We start from the raw sequence: 23,856 nt of genomic DNA on the forward strand, positions 1-23,856 counted from the left end.
GGCACATTTCTTATTTTTATTTCAACATTTAAAATATTCACAGATGCAGTATTATATTCATTGACATCTCCATGGAAGATGTACCAAACAAAGCAGACAGGTATTACACAATTACAGAATTACATTTTTGTTACTATGTGAATGTTTACCCCTAGAGTTTATCTGGAAAAACACCACTTAAAAAAAAAAAAAGCAAAAACTTTTGAGTGTTTCACTGGGTTAATTTCCATAAAAAGTGAGTTGCAAAGAACTTCAGGAGAGATACCTAAATATTAGCGCTTTTTAAAAAATTCAAACTTTTACAGTACTCTTCCAACATACTCCCATCAGGAATACTTAAATAATTAATACTCAACTCTTTCTCTTTTTTCCCTCAATAGCCAAGCCAGGACGTACATACTTTTCTTGCTAATTCTTTTTTCCTAAACACATTAGGTAGGATAGGTTGACCATCACAGCATCTTGACCAGCTAATGAGGTAGGCGTTTTCTTTAAAAGAAATTCTTCAGCATTTTATGAAGCAAAAGATAATAAAATTATAAAGTTTTTTTTTTTAGCGGTTGTCCTTTAAAATGCCAAGAGCATTGGAAATTGGTCAAATGCTGCTTGTACTTTAATAAGACAAAGAGGAAGAGTCCATTAGAAAGGCCCTGCTACTGAGCACACCCAAGGGCTGGCAAGAATTAAATTCATCCTGGCATTACAAGGTAAGAAACCACTGTCTCCTCAAGAAATCTTACCAAGAAGATAAAGTTTAAACAGAAAACAGAAGTACCCTATATCTTTTCTTTCCAGTACAAGTTACTTTGTCTCTTCTTTCAACCCAGTTCTCATCCTTTTCTACCCTTTTCTAAGAGATCATTAATTTTTGTATATTCCATTTCAGTAATGTATTGAAATGAATTTAGTAGTAACCTTAAAATCTGCCAGAGAAACACTCCTTGTGTGAAAGTTTTAATGACATGATGCTAAACAACTAGAGAATGCCTTGGTAACAGATTTCAGCACCATCTCTGTATTAGATTGCTTCAGAAAGCGTACACCTCCTAATTTCACATAAACCTAGGAAATTTACTCATTACTCCCTCTTCATCTATACCAAAATCAAAGTTCTGTGTTCTAACTACCCTTTCTGTATATATAGTAAGGAATACTTTACAAATCTACCCAATTCAGTTAACTGGGACATATATTATGTTCCCAAATAAGGGGAAAGTTTTCAATCAAGTATGATTTGTCTAAAATACATATTCTGAACACTTTGGTACCTATTATTTAATGAAGGCTAAAATAACAGAAAAGAGGATTTATTTTCCCAATTAAGCACATATTAGGGTTACTGCTAAAAAAAAAAAAAAAACTTTCAAAAATCTTAAAAACGTAAAAGAAATACTTAGAACAGCTGCCAGAAAAAAACTGGTAACTATGTGCCCTGGCAGATGGTTCTGAAATCAAGCCCTTGACAATTCTACCACAACATGTTTTAGATATAGCAATCAAACTTGGTATAACAGCGCAACTCTCTGATACGGCAGTAACCACTGAGATTAACTACCAAAAATAAAGTCATCAAGAATTTTTTTACGTCGTTAAACCTCTCTTTTCACTATTCTATCTAGAACTGTGTCTTACAATGTGATCAAAATATCATGTGATATCATTTAGTGTGAAGACAATTCCTTCTTCACTGCCACTTTCTTTAATTTGTTATAGTTCCCCTACACTCTTTTCCTAAGGCACGCCATGCCCTATTTATTGCTGCAAAGCCCCTGAAATCTGTGCCTCAATCTGTGTCTGCTTCATCATTATGGTTCAATGAAAACCACTTCAGAGTGCTAAAACTTAGTAACATTAAGTCTAGAATGCCATCGTTCAGTAGATTAACTGCAAAAGAACCAAGTCTACTGAAGCAAAGGCCAAAAAACACAAGTATATGCTCTATATGTTCTTTCCTCTAAAAACTGACCACAACATCTACCATGAGAATAAAGCTCAGTGATATCTCTGGCTATATATATAATCCATACTCAATGTTATAAAATAAAATGTTAGGCCAGTAAGCTTTCATAATTTTTATTAAATCCTAATCTAATTTAACAGTATCTGATTTTATAGACATCATCCCATGGTGAATATAAGTGAAAGCAAATCAGACATCGAAGTCATTAATTTCTGCAGACTAAGCAGTAACTACACAGAACACTACAGTTAATGACATACACTTACTTGCTCAGTTTTCATACAAGCCATGTTGTTTATCAAACTATATCTTCTAATATTTAATACAGTAGAATTAGTGATTGTAGTCTCATATTTTAATTACAAGTACCTTATTAACTAACATTTTGACAGTTTCGGACTTTCCAAATTAGCATAATATATTCAAGAAAAAGAGCAAAAAGCAAAATAAAAGCTGAACATGACAAGATAAGTTATTAGAAGTAAAAGAAAAGGGGGAAAGAGAAGTATCATTGGGGTTGGGGAAAAAAAAAAAACCAAACAAGTCCAGACATTTGGTTAGAAGAATATAGATCCACTATGAATTTCACAAACCAAAAGTCAATTCAACACAATGTACATTCTTCTGAAAGTAAAAGCTGAGTTGAAACTAAAAGGTCTATAAACTGTTAATTTTTGGCCTTAATACCAACTCTTTTGATCAAAGAAGGCCACAACAGTTAAGATTGTATTACTTGATTTTATTTCACACCAGGTGGTAGACACAAAAGCAATCCTCCTTAATAAAACTGACAATTAGCTCCACTCAGAACATTTTTAATAATGCACATTTAAAAAAAAAGTATTCATCTTACAAACTGTTCTGCAATCCAAATATACAATAGCTTGGAAAACAACATTTAGAAAACAAAAGCCAATGTAGAAAGACAGATAAAACAACTAGGACAGTACAAGTTTTAATATGGCTCTGATTTTACAGTTTTCTTACTGCATCATCAATGTCAGATATCTGTTCTTTCAGCTGGCTCCACTGCTCAGGATTTAAAGAAATACCTAAAAAAAAAAAAAAAAGTTTATCAAAAACCGAAAATCTACTTAAGCTCTCTCAAGGATTTTCATACTTCCAACTAAAATAGTTTTATTAAAATTGCCATTCTGAATGGCACAATGGTACATTAAGAATCAAATCTCTAATGTTTGTCAACTACGTAATTATCACAACTACCTTAGCAGATCAATCTCATATCAAGTTTTACTTTCAACACTGCATCGTCCATAATGCCTATAATATACCCGGTGAGAACAAAGGATGGTGTGAAGATTTACCTCACAAATGCTGCAAACTGGCAGGCTAAGTGGCCAGGCCTAGATTTGGTAAGTTACACCCCATTTCTATAACCAGTTGTTTCCAATATTTGCTCAAATTTAACAACATAAATGACTCTGTACTGAGTTCTTCCAGAGCATTCATTTCACTCTGGAAAAATCCCTGGTTCATGCTCCAAACAGGATTTTTCAGATGTGCATACTAGTGAAGAGTGCACTCTGGAATCATGCTGTCAGGGTTCAAATCCCAAGCCCAGTAACTCTATGGCCTTTAAAAGAAGTATATTACTTCTAAGCCTCAGTTTCCTCACCAGTAAAAATAGTGCTTATAACTCAAAGGGTTATTGTGAATGATTAACTAATGTGAATAAAATCTCAGCATATCATGACACATAAATAAGCATTAAAACATTAGTTAACATGTTGTTCCTATAAAAGATGTAAAAGCATGTACAGAAAGTACTTTATAGAAACTTTCAGGGTTCTACTCCTTGGCCCATATAAACAGAAAAATAAGCCAGAAATGGAAGAACTAATGACTTTCTTGGAAATCTGCTGGGAGGCACAGAAAGGAAGAGAACGTATTGGGAAGACCTAATCAAATCATTTTAGTCAAGAAAAGAAATCTGGCACTGGCTACAATGAGACAACTTGAATGATCAATCCAAAAAGTAGTCTGAAGAAAAGAAAACACAGAGTTAAGCTTTAAAAAGTCAAAAATTACATGATGCAAACAAGCGGTACATTTCAAAACAAGATGTAGGCAGAAAAGAAGAAAATAACATACAGAGGCATTTTTTTCATTAGCTTAGAATCAACATAAACCAGCTAACTACCCAAATACATGAATTTCTGTTGGTACACAAATGCTCTCTAGCTGTTTGGTGAATGAATAAAGTATGCTTCTGTGATGATGACAAGCATGGGACAGATGAAGCACAAATAGAAGAAGGGCAAAGATCCACTTAAAGGACACCACCCTAAATAATATACTTTTGGAGATGAACCAAAAGGAAACACTGTAAACCAGGACTTCCATTCCTTTTACACCTTCCCACTGCCCCCACTCTCCTTCAAAATTGGTGTTATCTTTTTAAAGTACAATCAGAAATAAGTTAGCAGGCAACTGAAGTGATATTAGAGATATTATTTGGGGGGAGTGGTTTCAACAGCTGTATTTGAGACTTATTAAAATAAGTTTAAGCGTCATGTCCAAAAAGGCTACCGAAGATACGGAAATCAACTCAAGGAGGAAGTTGATTTCCTGCCCCCATTATTTCAACTTCAAATAAAGTCTAAACAATTTCAAGCTTAGGTCATTTTTTAAAATTCAGCCCTAATATTAGGACCAAATTCAGGAAATTAAATCTCACCTTTAAGATATACAGATGGCCAGCAAACACATGAGAAAATGCTCAACATCGCTGATTATAAGAGAAATGCAAATCAAAACTACCATGAGATACCACCTCACACCAGTCAGAATGGCCATCATTAATAAATCCACAAATAACAAGTGCTGGAGGGGTTGTGGAGAAAAGGGAACCCTCCTGCACTGTTGGTAGGAATGTAAACTGGTATAGCCACTATGGAGAACAGTTTGGAGATACCTTAGAAATCTATACATAGAACTTCCATATGACCCCGCAATCCACTCTTGGGCATATATCTGGACAAAACTCTACTTAAAAGAGACACATGCACCCACATGTTCACTGCAGCACTGTTCACAATAGCCAGGACATGGAAACAACCCAAATGTCCACAGACAGATGATTGGATTAGGAAGATGTGGTATATATACACAATGGAGTACTACTCAGCCATAAAAAAGGAAGACATAATGCCATTTGCAGCAACATGGATGGAACTAGAGACTCTCATCCTGAGCAAAATGAGTCAGAAAGACAAAGACAAATACCATATGATATCACTTATAACTGGAATCTAATATCCAGCACAAATGAACATCTCCACAGAAAAGAAAACCATGGACTTGGAAAACAGACTTGTGGCTGCCTGATGGGAGAGGGAGGGAGTGGGAGGGATCGGGAGCTTGGGGTTATCAGACACAACTTAGAATAGATTTACAAGGAGATCCTGCTGAGTAGCATTGAGAACTATGCCTAGATACTCATGTTGCAACAGAACAAAGGGTGGGGAAAAAAAAAATGTATACATGTAAGGGTAACTTGATCCCCTTGCTGTACAGTGGGAAAATAAAATAAAACAAAAAGGTACAGAGTTCTTGTATACCTTGTAACACCTTCACATAGTTCACGTGATAATTGATTTTCTTTTTTTGTTCATCACATGAATAGGATAAAGAAAATGGATATATGTTCTAGCTTCACCATTTTCTAATGAAATAACATGGTCATATTTATATAAGCTTTGTTTCTTTATCTGTAAACAAGGAAATGGTTCTAATAAAAAGAAAAAAGAACACAGATCTAATACTCTGAGAGAATATATGTCCTTGGGTTGGTTATAAACCGTGCTGTGCCTTAGTTTTCTGATTTATAAAACATGGATAGCTGTATCCACTTTATTGTAAGGGCTAAATTAATTGCTGTATGTAAAACACTGAGAACTATGACTGGCATGGAATAAAATATTTGTTATGTGCAAAAAAAAAAACAAAAAACAAAAAAAACCTCACCTTTTCTTCCTGGTTTCATTTCACCTTCTGGATCCATCCAATATTCTCTAATATCAATTAAGACTTTCCCTTTAAAGTCCCGAACACTGACATACCTCATTTTCCCAATCTGCAAAAGAAACAAAAACATAAAAAGCTGTTCAACAATGGTATCCACATTTATATTCACATTTGCTGCATGCTCACTCTACTTTTTTTTTTAGGGTTAAACCTGAGGTATATGGAAGTTCCCAGGCTAGGGGTCGAACTGGAGATGTCAACTGCCAGCCTACACTACAGCGACAGCAACTCGGGATCTGATCCATGTCTGTGACCTACCCCACAGCTCACAGCAACGCCAGATCCTTTAACCCACTGAGCAAGACCAGAAATAGAACCTGGGTCCTCATGGATACTAGTCAGGCTCATTACCATTGAGCCACGACAGGAACTCCCTCACTCTACCTTTTTTTTTTCTTTTTAGGGCCAAACCCTTGACTTATGGAGGTTTCCAGGCTAGAGGCTGAATCTGAGCTGTAGCTGCTGGCCTGCGCCACAGCCACAGCAACGCCACATCCAAGCCGTGTCAGCGACCTACACCACAGCTCACGGCAACACTGGATCCTTAACCCACTGAGCAAGACCAGGGATTGAACCTGAATCCTCATGTATACTAGTAGAGTTCATTAACCACTGCGCCACGATGGGAACTCCTCCCTCACTCTACTTTTAATCACAAAAATAATTACTATTCTCAATATCAATACTACTCATAATATCAAAACTACACTGAAGGAACTATCACTGTTAAAAAGAAAGCTTTCTAAAAAAGATGAAACTAAACAAAACACATATCATGTTTCCAATCATTTTTACACTAAAAGAATCATTAGGTTTTGTTTGTTTGTTTGTTTGTCTTTTTGCTATTTCTTGGGCCGCTCCAGCGGCATATGGAAGTTCCCAGGCTAGGGGTTGTATCGGAGCTGGAGCCACCGGCCTATGCCAGAGCCACAGCAACGCAGGATCCAAGCTGCGTCTGCAACCTTCACCACAGCTCACAGCAACGCTGGATCCTTAACCCACTGAGCAAGGGCAGGGATCGAACCCGCAACCTCATGGTTCCTAGTCAGATTCGTTAACCACTGCACAACGGGAACTCCAAGAATCATTAGTAAAACAGTACAATGGAAAGCAGAATAGAGATGCCTTAAAAAATTAAAAATAGGAGTTCCTGTCGTGGCTCAGAGGTTAACGAATCCGACTACAAACCATGAGGTTGTGGGTTCAATCCCTGGCTTCGCTCAGTGGGTTGGGGATCCAGCGTTGCCGTGAGCTGTGGTGTAGGTCCCAGATGTGGCTTGGATCTAGTCTTTCCGTGGCTGTGGTGTAGGCTAGCAGCTGTGGCTCTGATTCGACCCTAACCTGGGAACCTCCATATGCTATGGGTGCGGCCCTAGAAAAGACAGAAGACAAAAAAATTAAAATAGAACTGAAAAAACTAAATTAAAAAAAAAAAACTAAAAATAGATCCAGCAGCCCCACTTCTGGGTATACATACCTAAAAGAAATGAAGGTTGTCTTAAAGAGATATTTATTCACACACCCATGTTCACAGAAGCATTGCTCACAACACTCAAGAGATGGAAGCAACCCAAATGTCCATCATCAAATGAATGGATAAACAAAAATGGGGGACACAGATACAAGAGTGTATTATTTAGCTTTAAAAAAGGAATTCTGTCACATGGATGAACCCTTGAGGATATTATGCTAAGTGAAATAAGCCCATGACAAAAAGATACATACTGGATGATTCCACATATATGTAAGGTACCTAGAGTAGTCAGATTCAGATAAAAAGTAGAATGGAGGTTACCAGGGGCTGGGGGAGGGAGAAACAGAGGGTTGTTATGTAATAGTTTTACTCTACAGATGAAAAAGTTATGGAGATCTGTTATCACAATAACACGAACATACTTAATGTTACTGTATGCTTAAAAATAGCTAAGATGGTAAATTTCATATTCAGAGTTTTCTACCACAATAAAAATCATTAGAAAGCAAAATCTTGCACAAACTACAGCCATAGGAAATCCATAGACTCAGCTAGCTACACTGGTTTAGCAACAATTCTGAATATAAGAATCCAGAGTTTGAGTCAATAGTAACATTTTAGACATTCATTTCAAATAACATCTTTAATACACTCCACTTCCAGTCTCAAACTGAAAACTTAAAACTGTCCACAGCGGGGGAAAACACTGTCCACAGAAAATTATTCTTCAAAACCTTCTACTGTTGCTTAACACGAACTACAGATGGCACAGGGAAGGAAAAGGCTTTACTCCACACAAGTATCTGTAAGCATTTTCCCAGATGTCTTATGCTGCTATAAAAACAAGTACTCAGCTGCTTTAAGGGAATGGTACGATATAGTTAACACAACTTGTTAGCTAGCTACTTTAACTTCTACGATCCTTCCCTAGAAACTTCTCACAAGCTTCCTCATCCATAATTTCAATGAGCTATGTATAAATGCTTCTGTTTACTACAGATGAACTTCGGAGGCATTTTCTTCCTACCAAATACGGCTAACCATCCACATATTTAAAACTTTGCGATTTTACAATTTGAAGTTCCTCACTGCTTTTCAAATAACCTGTGTTTGATTACACTAAGTAAGAAATATAGGAAAAAATACAGGTCAACAAATCAACACTCTAAAACTTGGCAACAATGCTTCAGAGAACACCAGCACCAAAGCACTATGGGGATGGAAGGACAGGAAAGCCTGAGAACAGAGTAATGCTGCTCTACCAAAATGTGAAGCTCTTATTGTTCTCTCTCTTTTTTTTTTTTTTTTTTGTCTTGTCTCTTCTAGGGCCCCACCCGACGTATATGGAGGTTCCTAGGCTAGGGTCTAATTGGAGCTGTAGCTGCTGGCCTATGCCAGAGACACAGCAACGTGGGATCCGAGCTGCATCTGCAATCTACACCACAGCTCACAGCAACGCCGGATCCTTAACCCACTGAGCAAGGGCAGGGAACAAACCCAAAACCTCATAGTTCCTGGTCAGATTCGTTAACCACTGAGTCACAATGGGAACTCCTAGACCTCTTATTGTAACCAAAAACTTTCTGTGAATTTTGTATAGTATCCCTTAATATAGCTAGTGTTCATTTCAGCATAAAAAGCTTTAATGCAAATCTCCAAATAAAGGCCGGCAGCTACAGCTCTGATTAGACCCCTAACCTGGGAATCTCCATGTGCCACAGCTGCTGCCCTAAAAAGACAAAATAAAAATAAATAAATAAAAATTAGAAAATAAAAAATAAAAATAAATATAAAAAGAAAAAAATCCTCCAAATCAGTAAATCAAACGATCCTTTCTTTTTTTTTTTTTGGCCATGCCAGAGGCATGCAAAAGTTCCCATGCCAGGGATTAAACCAGCGTCACAGCAGTGACAATGTCAGATCCTTAACCTGCTGAGCCACCAGGGAACTCTAAATGACCTTTTTTTTTAATAGGCAAAAGATTTGAACAGTCTTCAAACAAAAATATATCAGGTGAGTGCAAAGTCAAACTATATATCTATTAATGAAAGTGGATAAAATTTTAAAGACTGGCAAAACCCACTGAGGATGTAGAGCACTAGAATCTTATACACTGCTAGCAGGTGTGTAAAAGAGTACAGTCTTTTTTTTTTTTGTCTTTTTGCTATTTCTTTGGGCCACTTTCGCGGCATATGGAGGTTCCCAGGCTAGGGGTCTAATCGGAGCTGTAGCCACTGGCCTACACCAGAGCCACAGCAACTCGGGATCCAAGCCACGTCTGCAACCTACACCACAGCTCACGGCAACGCCAGATCCTTAACCCACTGAGCAAGGCCAGAGACCGAATCCGCAACCTCATGGTTCCTAGTCGGATTTGTTAACCACTGCGCCACGACGGGAACTCCAAAAGAGAACAGTCATTTTTGAAAACAGTTTGACACTTTCTTACAGAGTTAAACATACACTTAGCCTATAACCCAGCAAATGCACCTTGATATTTACCCAAAAGGAGAAAATGTCCACAAAAAGACTTGAACAAGCATATTCGTAGCAGCTTTATTCCTAATAGCAAAAGACTAGAAAACAACCCAAATATCCATTCACACGAATGGATAAATGAACTGAGTACAGTCATACAATGGAATATCAATCAGCAATAAAAAGGCACGAGCTACTGATACTTCAAACAAGGACTGATCCCAAAACGTAATGGTACGCAAAGGACACAAAACAATACCGCCTATATTTCATCTATATGAGGCTTTAGAAAAGCAAAATAAATTTCTAGTGATAGAAATTATATCAGTGCCTACCTGGAGCAAGGGAATGGACTACAAAGAGAGGCCTAGGGGGAATTTCCCAGGGTTATGGAAACAGCCTCACTACAAGAGCACGTTTATTACAGTTCATCAAACCATGCTTTAAATGTGTGCATTTTATCACATATAAATCATACTTATTTTGTTTTAAAAAGAAAGGAATTTGCCCAATAGTTAACCTCTTCCTTGAGGAGAAATAAAGCTGACAAATTCTTAAATACAACAAACCCCCCCCCAAAAAAAAACCCAAAAAACAAGGATACAGTAGTATAGATATAATAATTAAAAGTAGAAAGAATAAAGACCACTGCATTTACATATCATAGAAGAAAATAACAATCACATCACAGAATACGTACTTTTTTTTTACCCGCACATCATCTGGAGATTAGTAGAGAAGAAAAAAAAAAAACATGTATATCACACAGATCAGTGATTCTTAAATTTTTTTCTTATTTCCTGTCCCCTCTGGGGAACTGGAACTGATGAAGGTTATAAATAATCCCTTCTATACAAAAAACTCAAATTAAAGAATTTCATGGACTCCCAAAATGAAACCCCCAGGTTAAGAACATTTGACTCTGTAATAACATAATTTAAAAGTAACAGGCTTATCCTTAAATCATCAAATCAACTGAAGTAGTATTGCTGATCCTTTGTACCTTTCTTTGAAGAAAAATAGGGATCAGAGTCCTCTGCCTCAACCATTCTGACCTTTTAAGACACAAGCACTAATAATTACAGGATAGTTTCCCAATTCATCTTTAACATCACTTTAAGTCATGCAGGGTAGATTACATGTTCTTAAAATTCAGAGCTGAAGAAACCAGACAAAAGTAAGTATGTAGTAGCATTTCCTCTCTAGTCAGGATTCTGCCCAATTCATTCTAGAGTTTAAAAGATTAGTGCGGTGACTTCCCTTGGGCACAATTCTCTTCAAATATTGTATCAGAGGGCTGCTTATGCTTGATGTACACTGCCTTATCAGAATTTAAGATCATTTCCTCCATTTCTACTCTCAAGAGATGGATACTTAGGTTAAAAAAAAAAAAAAATCCTGCATAATGGCTACTAACCAATATCCAAACAATTTTAATTCAGATTTCAGATCTATTTGTTTTTGGCAAAGTATACCTGATAACTGGGTCCTTAAAGATCCTAGCAATGTCTTTAAAAGTTCCATTCTAGGAGATGTCTTCAAGGCAGTTTCTTGGTAAATAAAGAGTGTAGAAAATACACAGCCTTTTTTTTTTTTTTTTTTGCCACACAACACAAATTCCAGGGCCAGGGAACAAACCTACCCCACAGCAGCAACCTGAGCCACAGCAGTGACAACTGCAAATCTTTAACCTGCTAAGCCACCAGGGAACTCCTATAGCCCTATTTTTTTAAATGAACAGAATTTACAACTTTATAAAACACAATGAGGATAACTTATCTTCCTTCCAGAAACTCCATCCTTCACCAGTCTAATAAAATTATCAAACCATTATTACCAATAAAAAGGAAGTCCTCATTTTATATTGTATTACCAGTGGATGCTAATGTGCTCTTAAGCCAATTAAAAGTCAGTATTACCACCAAAATATCTATGGCCAAAATACCACTTCAAGGAAAACATTCTAATGGCAATGAAATTAAATATCATATTATTTATTAGAATGCCTATCCAGACTACTTTCATAGACTACTAGGTCTGTGAAAAATTACTTTGAAAAAAAAGAAAAAGCCTATGTTCCTCCTAGAGGCACTTTCAAAAGGAGTCTAACAGACTTGTAAGGCTTGTGGAACCTTCCAAACAAGGGTTTTAGAACTAAACTCATTTTTTCTGGTGAGATAACCTCCCCATAAAAAAAGAACTGGTTTGCCATAACTACTCTAACAGAATAAAATCTCTGAATGTGGGGCCTGGTTTATCTGTAAAATCAAGAGTAGGGTAGACAAGATAAAATCCATTAATAGGCCACAGATGATCTATCATCCAAGTAAAGGTACACATATAGTGAACAGAATTGATCAGAGAAAAGCCCAAGATAGTTGCCAAGCATCTATCTCAAAGTTTTTACCTTTAGTAAACATTAAGTCAAAACATTCCAAAGCAACCCTTCATTCTACATGGGAGGAAAGTGACATACACTCTTGCAGATTTTACATTTCTTTCTGCCCTTTAAAATATCTTCCACTGCATTCAGAAAAAACTCAAACTCCTAGAAATGGCCTTCCTACAGGAAAACCCTGCAAGACCGATCCCCTCGCCTTCCTTACCAACTAGATCTCCTACTTTCTAGGCCAACTTTCTAGGCTCCAGCTACCAGGACTTTGTAATTCCTGCACAATCCAAGCTCTTTCCCACCTAAAAGGCATCTGCACAACACCCTCTACTCTGAAAACGCTTCACTCTTCCATACACTTGGCATGGCTGACTGTCCTTTATGTCTTAAGCTTTTTTTTTTTTTTTTGCTTTTTACGGCCACACCTGTGGCATATGGAGGTTCCCAGGTTAGGGGCCTACGCTACGGCCAGAGTAACGTGGGATCGAGCCACATCTGCAATCTACACCACAGCTTACAGCAATGCCAGATCATTAACCCACTGAGCAAGATCGAGGATCAAACCCATATCCTCATGGATACTAGCCGGTCTGTTACTGCTGAGCCACAATGAGAACTCCTGTCTTAAGCTTTAAATGTCACTTCCTCAGAAAAGAATCTCAGAGAACTTTCTCACTCATAATATTCTGCCCTTTCACTTCTCCACCCTTATCATAGCTTCAGTTATATTATCTACTCAAAGAAATAAGAACCCTTTTCATAACTCTTCCTTATATACAAAGGGTAATAATTTAGGTTCTCTACCAAATTAATCTAGTCTGCTTCTCATTCCTCTATATATAAAGTCAGAAGACTAAAACCCTTAAATAAATAATTGATCTGCATTTTGTCAGTTTTATCACCTTTTGTTTGTTTTTGCTTTTTTAGGGCCGCACTCGCAGCCTATGGAGATTCCCAAGCTAGGGGTCTAATCTGAGCTACAGCTGCTGGCCTACACCACAGCCACAGCCACGCAGGACCCAAGCCTCATCTGCAACCTGTACCACAGCTCACGGCAACGCTGGATCCTTAATCCACTGAGCAAGGCCAGGGATCAAACCCGCAACCTCAGGGTTCCTAGTCAGATTATTTTCCACTGCACCACGATAGGAACTCCTCATCATATAATTTTTAATAAAAAATATATGTATTTAAGGTACACAACATGATTTGTTATACATTATTCAGAGTGAAAAGATTATTACCCTCAAGCTAACATAGTAACATCTCCTCACACAGTTACCATTTTTGTATGTCATCAGTGCACCTGAAAATCTCTTAGTACAGCTCCAGTGTTCAATATGGTATTAAGTATAGTTACCATGTGTCTACTTCTTTATCCAGATGTATAGTAAGGCAAAATTGAGTAAAAATATCAAAATTCTGTTTTCCCATTCTGACCTTAATCCTGGTACTGTGTCTTTCAAGGACAGTAGTAAGTTAAAAAAAAAAAAAAACAGAAAAACACGTGCATGTGCGCGCGCAAGCGCGCGCGCGCACACACACACACACACACACACACAGCCTCATTTTGGTGTTCCCATCGTGGCTCAGTGGTTAACAAATCCAACTAGGAACCATGAGGTTGAGGGTTCGATCCCTGGCCTTGCTCAGTGGGTTAACGATCTGGCGTTGCCGTGAGCTGTGGTGTAGGTTGCAGACTCCGCTCGGATTCCACGTTGCTGTGGCTCTGGCGTAGGCCAGCGGCTACAGCTCCGATTCAACCCCTAGCCTGGGAACCTCCATATGCCTCAGGTGCCACCCAAGAAAAGAAAAAAAGACAAAAAAAAAGCCTCACTTTGTCTGCAGTCTCATTTTGTCCAACCTTCTTTCTGGCTTCAAATGATACTAATACCTCCTTTTAGAAAGGCTTAACTTTCTCATGTTCTCACAAAGCACTTGTTTTTTTCTTGCTCCTATTACTGTACTCTTCCTATTTTCCTTCACCTTCTCTGACCTATATCCTCTTTTGTCCTTCTAACCTGAGTATCACCAAGACATGTCCTCACTCACCTCCCTCTTCTCCCTCTGGTTTATTATCTACTTCAGTGGAAGGCTTCAGTCAACCATACTAATGACCCCACAAAAAACAGTTCTCAACTAAGCCTTCCAGGTGTTAAAGGAGAGAGACTTTATCACATTTACAATCAGGTCCAAAAAGCCAAACTTAACAACCTTTGCCACTAAAACTAGTTTCCTCATATTTATCAAAGAAACCTTCACCTCTATTGTCTTTCAAATTCAAAACCAGTCTCTACTGATGGCTTCATGTCTCTAGTCCATTCTTCCTCATCATCGATCTATAATTACCATTACCTTATCTTTTGGAAAGACCATCAAGTATTTATCCCCACTGCCTCTCCATAAAACCTTCTTATACGTGATACCAATAACAAGTCTCCCTAAAACAAGAAGCTATACTAGTACTGAGTAATTTCATCAAATTCCTTTAATGAACTTTCCTCATTTTATCCTGCTACTCAACCTTATTCCCCAACATATAAACAGAGGGCCCATTTCAGTAATCCCATTTACCTGTTCTGATATCAAGTCAAAACTAGGCAGGTTACATTGCTGTTTCCCCTCCAGGAATATCTTCTGCATACTTCTCAGCCCAATGCTGGACCTACCTCCTCCAAACTGCTTTCTCAATGTGCAGTTCTCCATCTCTTTTTTTTATTTCTCTTAACTACATCATGTAAATTGCTTTCATTTCTACAAACTTGTTCTTACATTTCAACAAATAGCCTCAGTCGAGAGGACTATAACATACATAAAAGATTATTATATGTTATCAGATTAAGGTACTTTAAAAAAATTTTTTAAGTATTGGAGAAATAACAATCAAAGGAAAAAAGGTACTTTTAACATCCTTCAGATCAAGGCAAATAATAATTCCTCTGGATCTAAGGAAATAACCAGCTAACCTGAAACATGTTATCATCTCTGCTGCTGCTGCTCTGCTTGGAGGACGACAGTGCTCTTGAAGTTTCACCAGTCTTTTGCTTCTTTACAGGTTTTTCTGGAGCAACTTGCTTTTTCCTCTTTAACTTGAAACAAAAACATGGTTAATATGATTAAAATTTGCCTAAGAACAAGACACATCTCAGGTTCAAAAGACTCCATTACTTTTCAACACTTGAAAGATTAAAAAAACTGTATTTATTAAGAAAAAAAGCATAAATACATACATAGGCAAGTTTCACTTGACAACAGAACTATGAAACTAACCTGTCAAGTATAGTATTTTCAAACTGTGTTTTCAGAAACCGAAAAGATACTTCAGACATTAGTAGTGACCAGAGAAACAGTTATTCCATAGACTGTGATCTCACATAAGATTTCTTTGGTGGAAAAAATAGAGGGGCCTTCTGCCTCTGAATAAACTTTTGGAAACCACAAGTCTACTAAACTACTCAGTTATTTGTTTTTACAAAGAAAATATACTAATTAGGACAAATGAACTAACTTATGATTATTTACATCTGCCCATTCCAAAAGGGACTTAAATTGGCTTAAGGAGTTGATAAGTAGCCACAGCTAAGAATGTCACTTCGTACTGGGTACTGGAGGTGAACAACTCATCACAAAAAAAAAAAAATCGCTTATGATGGAAAGCGCTATGTTAGACTAGCACTCAAAATCAAAACATTGTTTTGAAAGCAGCATTACTATAAAAGCTTTTTACATAGCCTCATTCCCAAAATGAGACATCAGTCCATGAAATCCAGTAGTTCCAAATCTAAACAGTAGAGGGCAGTCATGATCCTTAGTGGAAGGTATAAACTATTAAATGTTCCACCAAATTAAAGTTAGGTAAAATATAATGCATATTTATGTCCACAAATTGGAAAAGCGATTTAATATAAGTGCTTAAAAGATTAATGGTACTACTTAGGATAAATAGCAAAAATTAGCGCAATAAGCAGTATGAGGCTTTGGATAGTCCCTGTGGACCAGCACTCAATTGGCACATAAAAGCTCCAGAAAAATTTGTTAAATGAATGTATTCAAATGTTATACTGTAAGAAAATTTTAAATTCTGACATTTCATCCTCAAATATGACTATGCATATTCTTTGAAGCATTTCAACCTTCCACGTGATACTTTATTTTCCTATAAAAAGTCCATCTCCTCCAAGATTCTCATATAAGCTCTCTTTTCTTCTAACACTGCTAACTGAGCTCAGGGACACAACTGTGTAAGCTTCAAGGAGATAAAGGACAGTGACATGCTCAGTTAAGCAGATGCACAGTTAAGTTTACAGCATATCTGTTACCTAATGCAGAAAAAGCCTAGTCTATCAAAATGGGTAATTTCATGTTAGCTTTGCTGAGTGCTGATCTAACTAAAAGGAGGAGACCAGAGTAAATAACATTCTAATTTAAAATGTACCAAGCCTCCATTTTATGTAATCCCTGGAGACTGAATAAACATCAAGGCTGAGAAGCCTATCAAACTGACATCTGCTTTCCAGGAGTTCAGATAATTTGGCTCAACTACTACACAGAATACCTAGAGATGAGGCAGACTACTAGATAATGGCAAGTAATGGCTTTGGCCTAATTCTAGCGCTTTTCCTCCAGGGTCTAAGGCAGTGGTCCTGCATCTTTAGGGCTCCTAAAAACCTCAGCAGGAGACTTGTTAAAGTCAGAAGACATGCGCAGGTCTGACCTAGGGGCTTGGTGTGTGTGTATATGATAAAAACCCTAGGCACTTTAGTCAAACGCTCCAGGAGCCACCTGCTTTTTCAGAAACACCTATCCAGGCTCTCGGTTTTAAGACTCTAACATGCTTTGCAGTTCTTCAGAACTGGAGGTGAGCAATACTGCTGAATTAATTATCACAAAAGGGACATGGTAGAGGTATAGTCACCTTTTTGTCAACTTCACTGTCAGAATCGCTGCCAGAAGAGCTTGAAGAAACAAGTTCCTTTGACTTAGGCATTCTGAAAGAAAAATACATTATGTAAGTAATTTACAAATTGTTCCATTACCTTCAACATAACTCTCCCCCAATTAGATTCCAGATGCTCCAAAATTCATTCTACCATTTTGTGGTACTGGAATTGTTACACTGAGGACAATGCTAGAAGTTATGTTCTTCCAAGTTGAAAATAACATGCAGAGTGAAGTGCTCTGTATACAGCAAGAAGAACTAAATGTCATGCACATCTCATACTCCTACACCTCTCTCTTTCCCAAAGCCAGCGGGTCTTTTTATACTTCATTTTAGCAGGGTTAGATGTTTATGGATAGGGTAAATTGCAAGAAGGCAGCTGACAGCAATCCCTGCTAAAACCAGGAATATACATGAATAGTAATTTTCAGTACTGCTTTATACTTCCCATTGATGAGACTAAGTGTATGATCATTCACTGTGGGACCCCAACATACCAACAGCATGGCGAACTGTACTGTACAGATGTCGATATCTAGTTAATTTTTTACCATTATGATCCTATTTTTCATATTTTGTATATATTAATTTGGGGGGGCTTTTTGACCATGCCATCAAAAGAGCAAGTACTGATTCAGAGTTGTACATAATTCACAGTTCATTACATTTTACACTGACTCTCTACTCTGGAGTATGACTAAAATTTGAAGACTCTGCTAATCAGAGGGGCAAAACCTTGCCTCAAATTCCTACTATGACCCTAGTTCCCAAGGCCCCCCAGACAGAGGTACATAAATCAGTGCCTTGCTTTCACATGCCTGAGAGCAAGGCACAGTCTTCTTCCTTTATGTTTCCCAAATTTCAAGGAATTCCAAGGCTTGCTGTACCTCTTTCCAAAGCACTATTACAAAAGTGGTAAAATGCTGGAGTTCCCGTCATGGCTCAGTGGTTAACGAATCCGACTAGGAACCATGAGGTTTCGGGTTCAATCCCTGGCCTTGCTCAGGGGGCTAAGGATCCGGCGTTGCCGTGAGCTGTGAGCTGTGGTGTGGGTCGTAGACGCAGCTCGGATCCCTCCATGCTGTGCTCTGGCGTAGGCCTGTGGCTACAGCTCTGATTACACCCCAGGCCTGGGAACCTCCATATGCCACGGGAGCGACTCAAGAACAGGCAAAAAGACCAAAAAAAAAAAAAAAAAAGTGGTAAAATGCTTACTTTCAAAACGAGTATCTTTTGTTCTCTCCATCTCTGAAAAGCCTGAGTCTTATTAATTTTTGTGTGCCATAAAGGGCCCAATGTACACAACATATACATACTGTAAATGTTTGCTGGATAAAAGAAAGATCATAAATAACACAGCTCTTGACTAAACTTGCATTTGCACTGGCACTGAATGTGCCGCACAATAGGAGGTCAAGGTAAAAGAAATGGGCCATCCCTGGCCAGCCACTAAATTCAAGAAGCTCAAACTATGCCCAACTCAGCCTTACTGCTTTTAACTGGCAATTTCTTGATGACAAGAGGAGTAAATTCAGAAGGGAGCAGCAACATTCATAACCACGTTGTATACATGAGTCCTGTTAGTGCCCCACTTTACAACCTAATCTCCAAAATCAATCTTGTTTTTTATGCTAGTTGCGATTAATGCCCAAGAAACATTTTTTAAGGTAATTAAATTGAACATAACCTATATTTCACTTTAAAACGGTCAAGCATAACTATACCATCTGTTCGTTAAAGGTGCCTGGAGGCCTAAGACCATTTCAAAGAACCACCTCGTGTCTAACCCAAGTCAGTCCATCCGACCCGAAGAGAAGGCAATGGTAACTAAAGCCAGCCTCTTTGAACTTCTAACAAAATACATTTTAATTTTTACTGAATAAGCCTTTACTGTTCGAGGTAAAAAAGGGGGCGGGGCAGGCTCCTCCTGAAGGCAAAAATGATACGAAAAGCGCCGATATAGAACATACACAAAACACAACCTAAAAATGAATCTTTCATGAAGGCATGGGGGAGGGAGCATTAGAAAAGACTAGGTGAAAATAAACTAGGACTAAAGGACAGACGAATTCGGTACAACACGAGGGTGATAAACACCAAAACGGAGAAGGGGGGGGTCTCACAAAACCAAGAACCTCGGGACAAGCAACGACTTGGGCGAGGGGAGGCAGGTTGGTCGGAGGGGGCGTGGGAAGCAGCGAAATGCGGAGGAGACGGTGTGGGAAGAGGAGGGACTTGCACCAAGCGCCATTTTCTTCTCTCGAAGCGCTCGCTACCCCCCAGCAAACCAGCGGTCCCCTGCCACCCCAGTCTCTACTGCCGCCCCCTGGGCTCTCCTCCGCCCTGGCCCACTCTCCCTCACCCCTGGAGGGCCCCCCAATCCTGGGGGCAGGAGTGGGGGCACCAGAGAGGCCTCGGGCAAGCGCAGGCCCCGCACGCGCCCCCGCCCGAGCCCAGGCCGCCGCATTGTCCCGGGGGCGCCCCGGCCCCCTCCCCGCGGCTCCTCGCCCCCGCCCGGCCGTGCCCCGCCGCCCCAGGCCGCCGTCCCCGGGTGCCACCTCCAGGCGCCGAGGGGCCTGCAGCGCGTGGGGCGCGGAGTCGGGTACAGAGGAGAGGGTCAGGGGAGGCGGAGGAGGATAAGCTGGAGATCGGGCACCGCCGCCATTTCCCGTTGCCGTCGCGGACGAGAGGGAACGAGGGCAGGCAGTAAGTGGTTGGGCTGAGGGGGTGGGGGTCGGCCAGGTCGGGGTTCGAAGGAGGAGGACCGGGACCCGAGTACTCACGCTCCGCTCGGGTAGGCGAACCACCTCCTTCTGGCTCGCTTGCTCTCGACTGACAGAGAACCGGAACTGACGGCAGCTAAGAGTCGCCGGCCCCGCCCCGCTGGGACCGCGTTCACGTGATGGGGCGTGGCCTCCCCGCGGAAACCAACACCGAGACCCTTTCCAGGGCTTTAAAGGGACCTCCCCTGGTCCTGAACCGATGCCGCTATAAGTGAGATGCAGCCAAGACTGGATCAGACCTGTGAGGGAATGAGGGAATGAATAAAACAAGAATGACAAGCACCGAGCTTTGCATTTGTTTAATAAATGTTTTCTTGTATTAAAATGAAATGTCCATACATGACCCTGGCTGGTAAAATCCAAAGGGAAGAAGCCAAACTCACAGCATTTAATTCCAGAAAGTGGGGAAAGGAAAAAAAAAAAAAAACTACTTTGCAGACCTCTTCGGCCACATACACATCCTTAATACCTAAACTGAATCCTGGAGGTGTATGGTAGTTCACAGAAGGCAAGAGAAATCCATACTACAAGCAGGAACACGGCCAATAGATTATTTGAATGAATATTTAATGAATGCCTACTATAGCCAAGAATATATATATAAGCCAAGAATAAATATAAGCTCATATATGTACATGTATGTACATATATTTATTCTACACACATTTATCAAACACCTATGTTCCAGACACTGTAATGAGGCACTTAAATATTACTTATCCTAACAAGCACTTTCCAAAGTATGAATGATTATTCTCTCCATTTTGTGGATGAGGACATCAAGGATCAACAAGATGAAAGACATCTGCTGTAGGCTGTACAGGGAGTGTGTCATGACTCAAACCCTGCACTGCTGGAGTCACACTAGACAGACTGAAGAAGACTGAAAAAGCTCGAGCCCATTCCCAATCATGCAGTGTCAGGCTAGATGACCATTTTTAAAAAGAAAAAAACAAACAAACAAACAGTGTAGAATTCCTTTTATATGATGTTGCTAAAAAGGCAAGAATAATACATGGGGATCTAGGTTAGGTTACCTTTCGGGGGTATTGCTTGGAGTGAGAGTGAGGGAACTTGCTGGAATGCTGAATATATCTTGGTCTGAGTGGTGGTTAGATTTTCACCTAATATCTGTGCGTTTTACAATATATAAAGATACACTTCGATGAGAAAATTGAAAAAGTCAAAAAGAAAAATGAGAAAATTGAACTGTTAAAAATATGAAATTGGAGTTCCCGTCATGGCTCAGTGATTAACGAATCCAACTAGGAACCATGAGGTTGCCGGTTCCATCCCTGGCCTCGCTCAGTAAGTTAAGGATCCAGCGTTGCTCTGAGCTGTGGTGTAGGTCGCAGAGGCAGTTGGAATCCCAAGTTGCTGTGGTTCTGGCGTAGGCCAGGCAGCGGCTACAGCTCCGATTAGACCCCTGGCCTGGGAGCCTCCACATGCCTCGGGTACAGCCCTAGAAAAGTAGGAAAAAAAAAAAAAAAGAAAGAAAGAAAGAAAAGCAATTTACTCATTAACCACTGTTTCAGCGTTTGCCAGCCCAGAGTTTACACACCCAAAGACAGTTTGGAAAGGACCCCCACAAACTATGGCTTAGCTGACCAAAGTTCCCTTTGGGGCCAGTGGTGCCCGAGGCTCTTTAGGGGGTGTCTGATTGGAATAAGCTCATATAGTGGAATAACTAGAGGATCACCTGGCAGCCTGGGCTCTGGGAGCCACGAATTCAGTTCTCTTTCAAAATCTGTATGCTAGCGGAGAAAGGACAGAGTTCGGGGTACTGGCTGGAGTCACTTAACACACAACCTCCCCTCCCTCTCATTTGAGATGGAAAGAGCTACAGTTCTCTTTACTTATGTGGAGGAAACTGAGCAAAGGTCCTTTCCCAGTTTATTCACTCATTTAGTTAACATGTATTCAACACCACTACCGTATGCCAGCACTGCTCTAAGTGGTGGGAATTCAGGAAAGAATGAAACTGATAGGGTCACTCTAAACTCATAGAGCAAACAATAAGCAAGAAAAGTATTACATAGAGATGGCAATTCAGATAAGTGCTATAAAAAATAAAAGAGGAGTTCCGATTGTGGCACAGCAGAAACAAATTTGAATAGTATCCATGAGGATGCAGGTTCCATCCCTGGTCTTGCTCAGTGGGTTAAAGATCTGACATTGCTGTGTGCTGTGATATAGGTCGAAGACACGGCTGGAATCCTGCGATGCTGCGGCTGTGGTGCAGGCTGGCAGCAGACGCTCCAATTCAACCTCTAGCCTGGGAACCTCCATATGCTGCAGTTGCAGCCCTAAAAAGCAAAAAAAGAAAAATGAAAGAAAATGAAAAAGAATAAAAGAAAAAGAGGATGCTGCAGTAGAGAGTTTTAGGGTGAGGTTAACTTAGATCTGAAAGAGGTGAAGTGGGAATATTTGGGCAGGGACCTTAATGAAAAGGGACAGCCAGGCTAAGATTTGAGTGCTGATGATTCCCAGCAGCGTATGAAGTGTGTGCAAATGCCGTAAAGTCTAGATGAGTCTGAAGAATAGAAGGTTCTCTTGATGTAGAATACCATTGGAGACCATAGGCTACACAGAGGCAGGGGCCACACAGCAGCTCCCCAGGCTCAGTGCCAAGGCTGCCCAAGCCCCCACACAGACTGGCTCTGCAAAGCTACCAAGCGCAGTTCCGGCCTTTCTCCAAGATCCAAGACAGTACCACTGTCTTCTCCTTCTCACCCATCGCTACTATGAATTAGCACCAAGGGATCCCACAGCCTCCCTCCATCGGTGTCTGTGCCCAGAAAAAGAGATCTGTGTTAGTCAAGGTTTTGTTTTTTGAGGTATCACTGACATGAAATGGTGCAAGTCTCCGTGTAATCATCAAATGAAACCTGCAACCACAGATACTATGAAATTCCACAGAGATCTGAGCCTCTAGATTGGATGCTTAATGCGGAAACAGACTTAAGTTTGACCTAGGGGAGATGAAAGAGAACACTGGAGTGGGAGTAGAGAAAGACTGAGCTAGGAATGCCCACAAAATGAGTAAGGCACACTGAAAGCAGTCAATCCCGTTGGAGTCGAGAATTGGCGGAGAGGAAGAGGGCGATATAAAGATTGAGTTTTATGAGGTTCAGGGCAGGCAGCCCCAAAATACGCCACTTTGGCACATTGATTATATTGAATTAAAGTTACATAAGAAACTGCTGATACAAGAAGAATATCTGACCCTCCTTTGTCCCCTTGAAAGCAGGAAATGAATCTCCCATGTGCAAGGCACTCTCCCTGCATCAGGAGATAGAACAACATCCTTACCACCAGAGGCAGGGACCTCAAGGCCAGCAAGTCTATATAAACAAACTTTGTTATTTCTTGACTAATTTACTACAATGGCCCAAACGTTTTTGCCTTGTCGGTTCTTCATAAATGTATTGTTTCTTTGTCTAAAGAGTATGTATTTAAAAAACTCTACTGCTGGAGTTCCCCTTGTGGCTCAGCAGTTAACGAATCTGACTAGGAACCATGAGGTTTCGGGTTCAATCCCTGGCCTTGCTCAGTGGGTTAAGGATCCGGCGTTGCCGGGAGCTGGGGTGTAGGTTGCAGATGCGGCTCAGATCCTGTGTTGCTGTGGCTCTGGCGTAGGCCAGTGGGTACAGCTCCAATTTGACCTCTAGCTTGGGAACCTCCATATGCTGAGGGAGCGGCCCAAGAAATGGCAAAAAGACAAACAAACAAACAAACAAAAAAAAAACTCCACTGCTTTAGTCACTTTTTTTTTCTTTTTTT

General features: G+C 39.8%; 1 protein-coding gene across 1 annotated transcript; it reads right to left on the bottom strand.

Moving 5' to 3' along the window:
- Window positions 1-2: 2 nt before the first annotated feature.
- SUB1 (SUB1 regulator of transcription) lies at window positions 3-20,163 on the bottom strand. The gene is made up of 5 exons (XM_047767495.1): window positions 20,074-20,163; window positions 17,267-17,339; window positions 15,318-15,440; window positions 5,948-6,056; window positions 3-3,012 (listed from the first exon to the last, which is right to left on the bottom strand). The coding sequence occupies exons 2-5, from the start codon at window positions 17,336-17,338 to the stop codon at window positions 2,933-2,935; spliced, it is 384 nt and encodes a 127-aa protein (XP_047623451.1). The 5' UTR covers window position 17,339; window positions 20,074-20,163; the 3' UTR covers window positions 3-2,932.
- Between the last annotated feature and the right edge of the window lie 3,693 nt (window positions 20,164-23,856).

The sequence above is a fragment of the Phacochoerus africanus genome, chromosome 1 (genome assembly GCF_016906955.1).
Source record: "Phacochoerus africanus isolate WHEZ1 chromosome 1, ROS_Pafr_v1, whole genome shotgun sequence".
NCBI classification, from domain to species: Eukaryota; Metazoa; Chordata; class Mammalia; order Artiodactyla; family Suidae; genus Phacochoerus; species Phacochoerus africanus.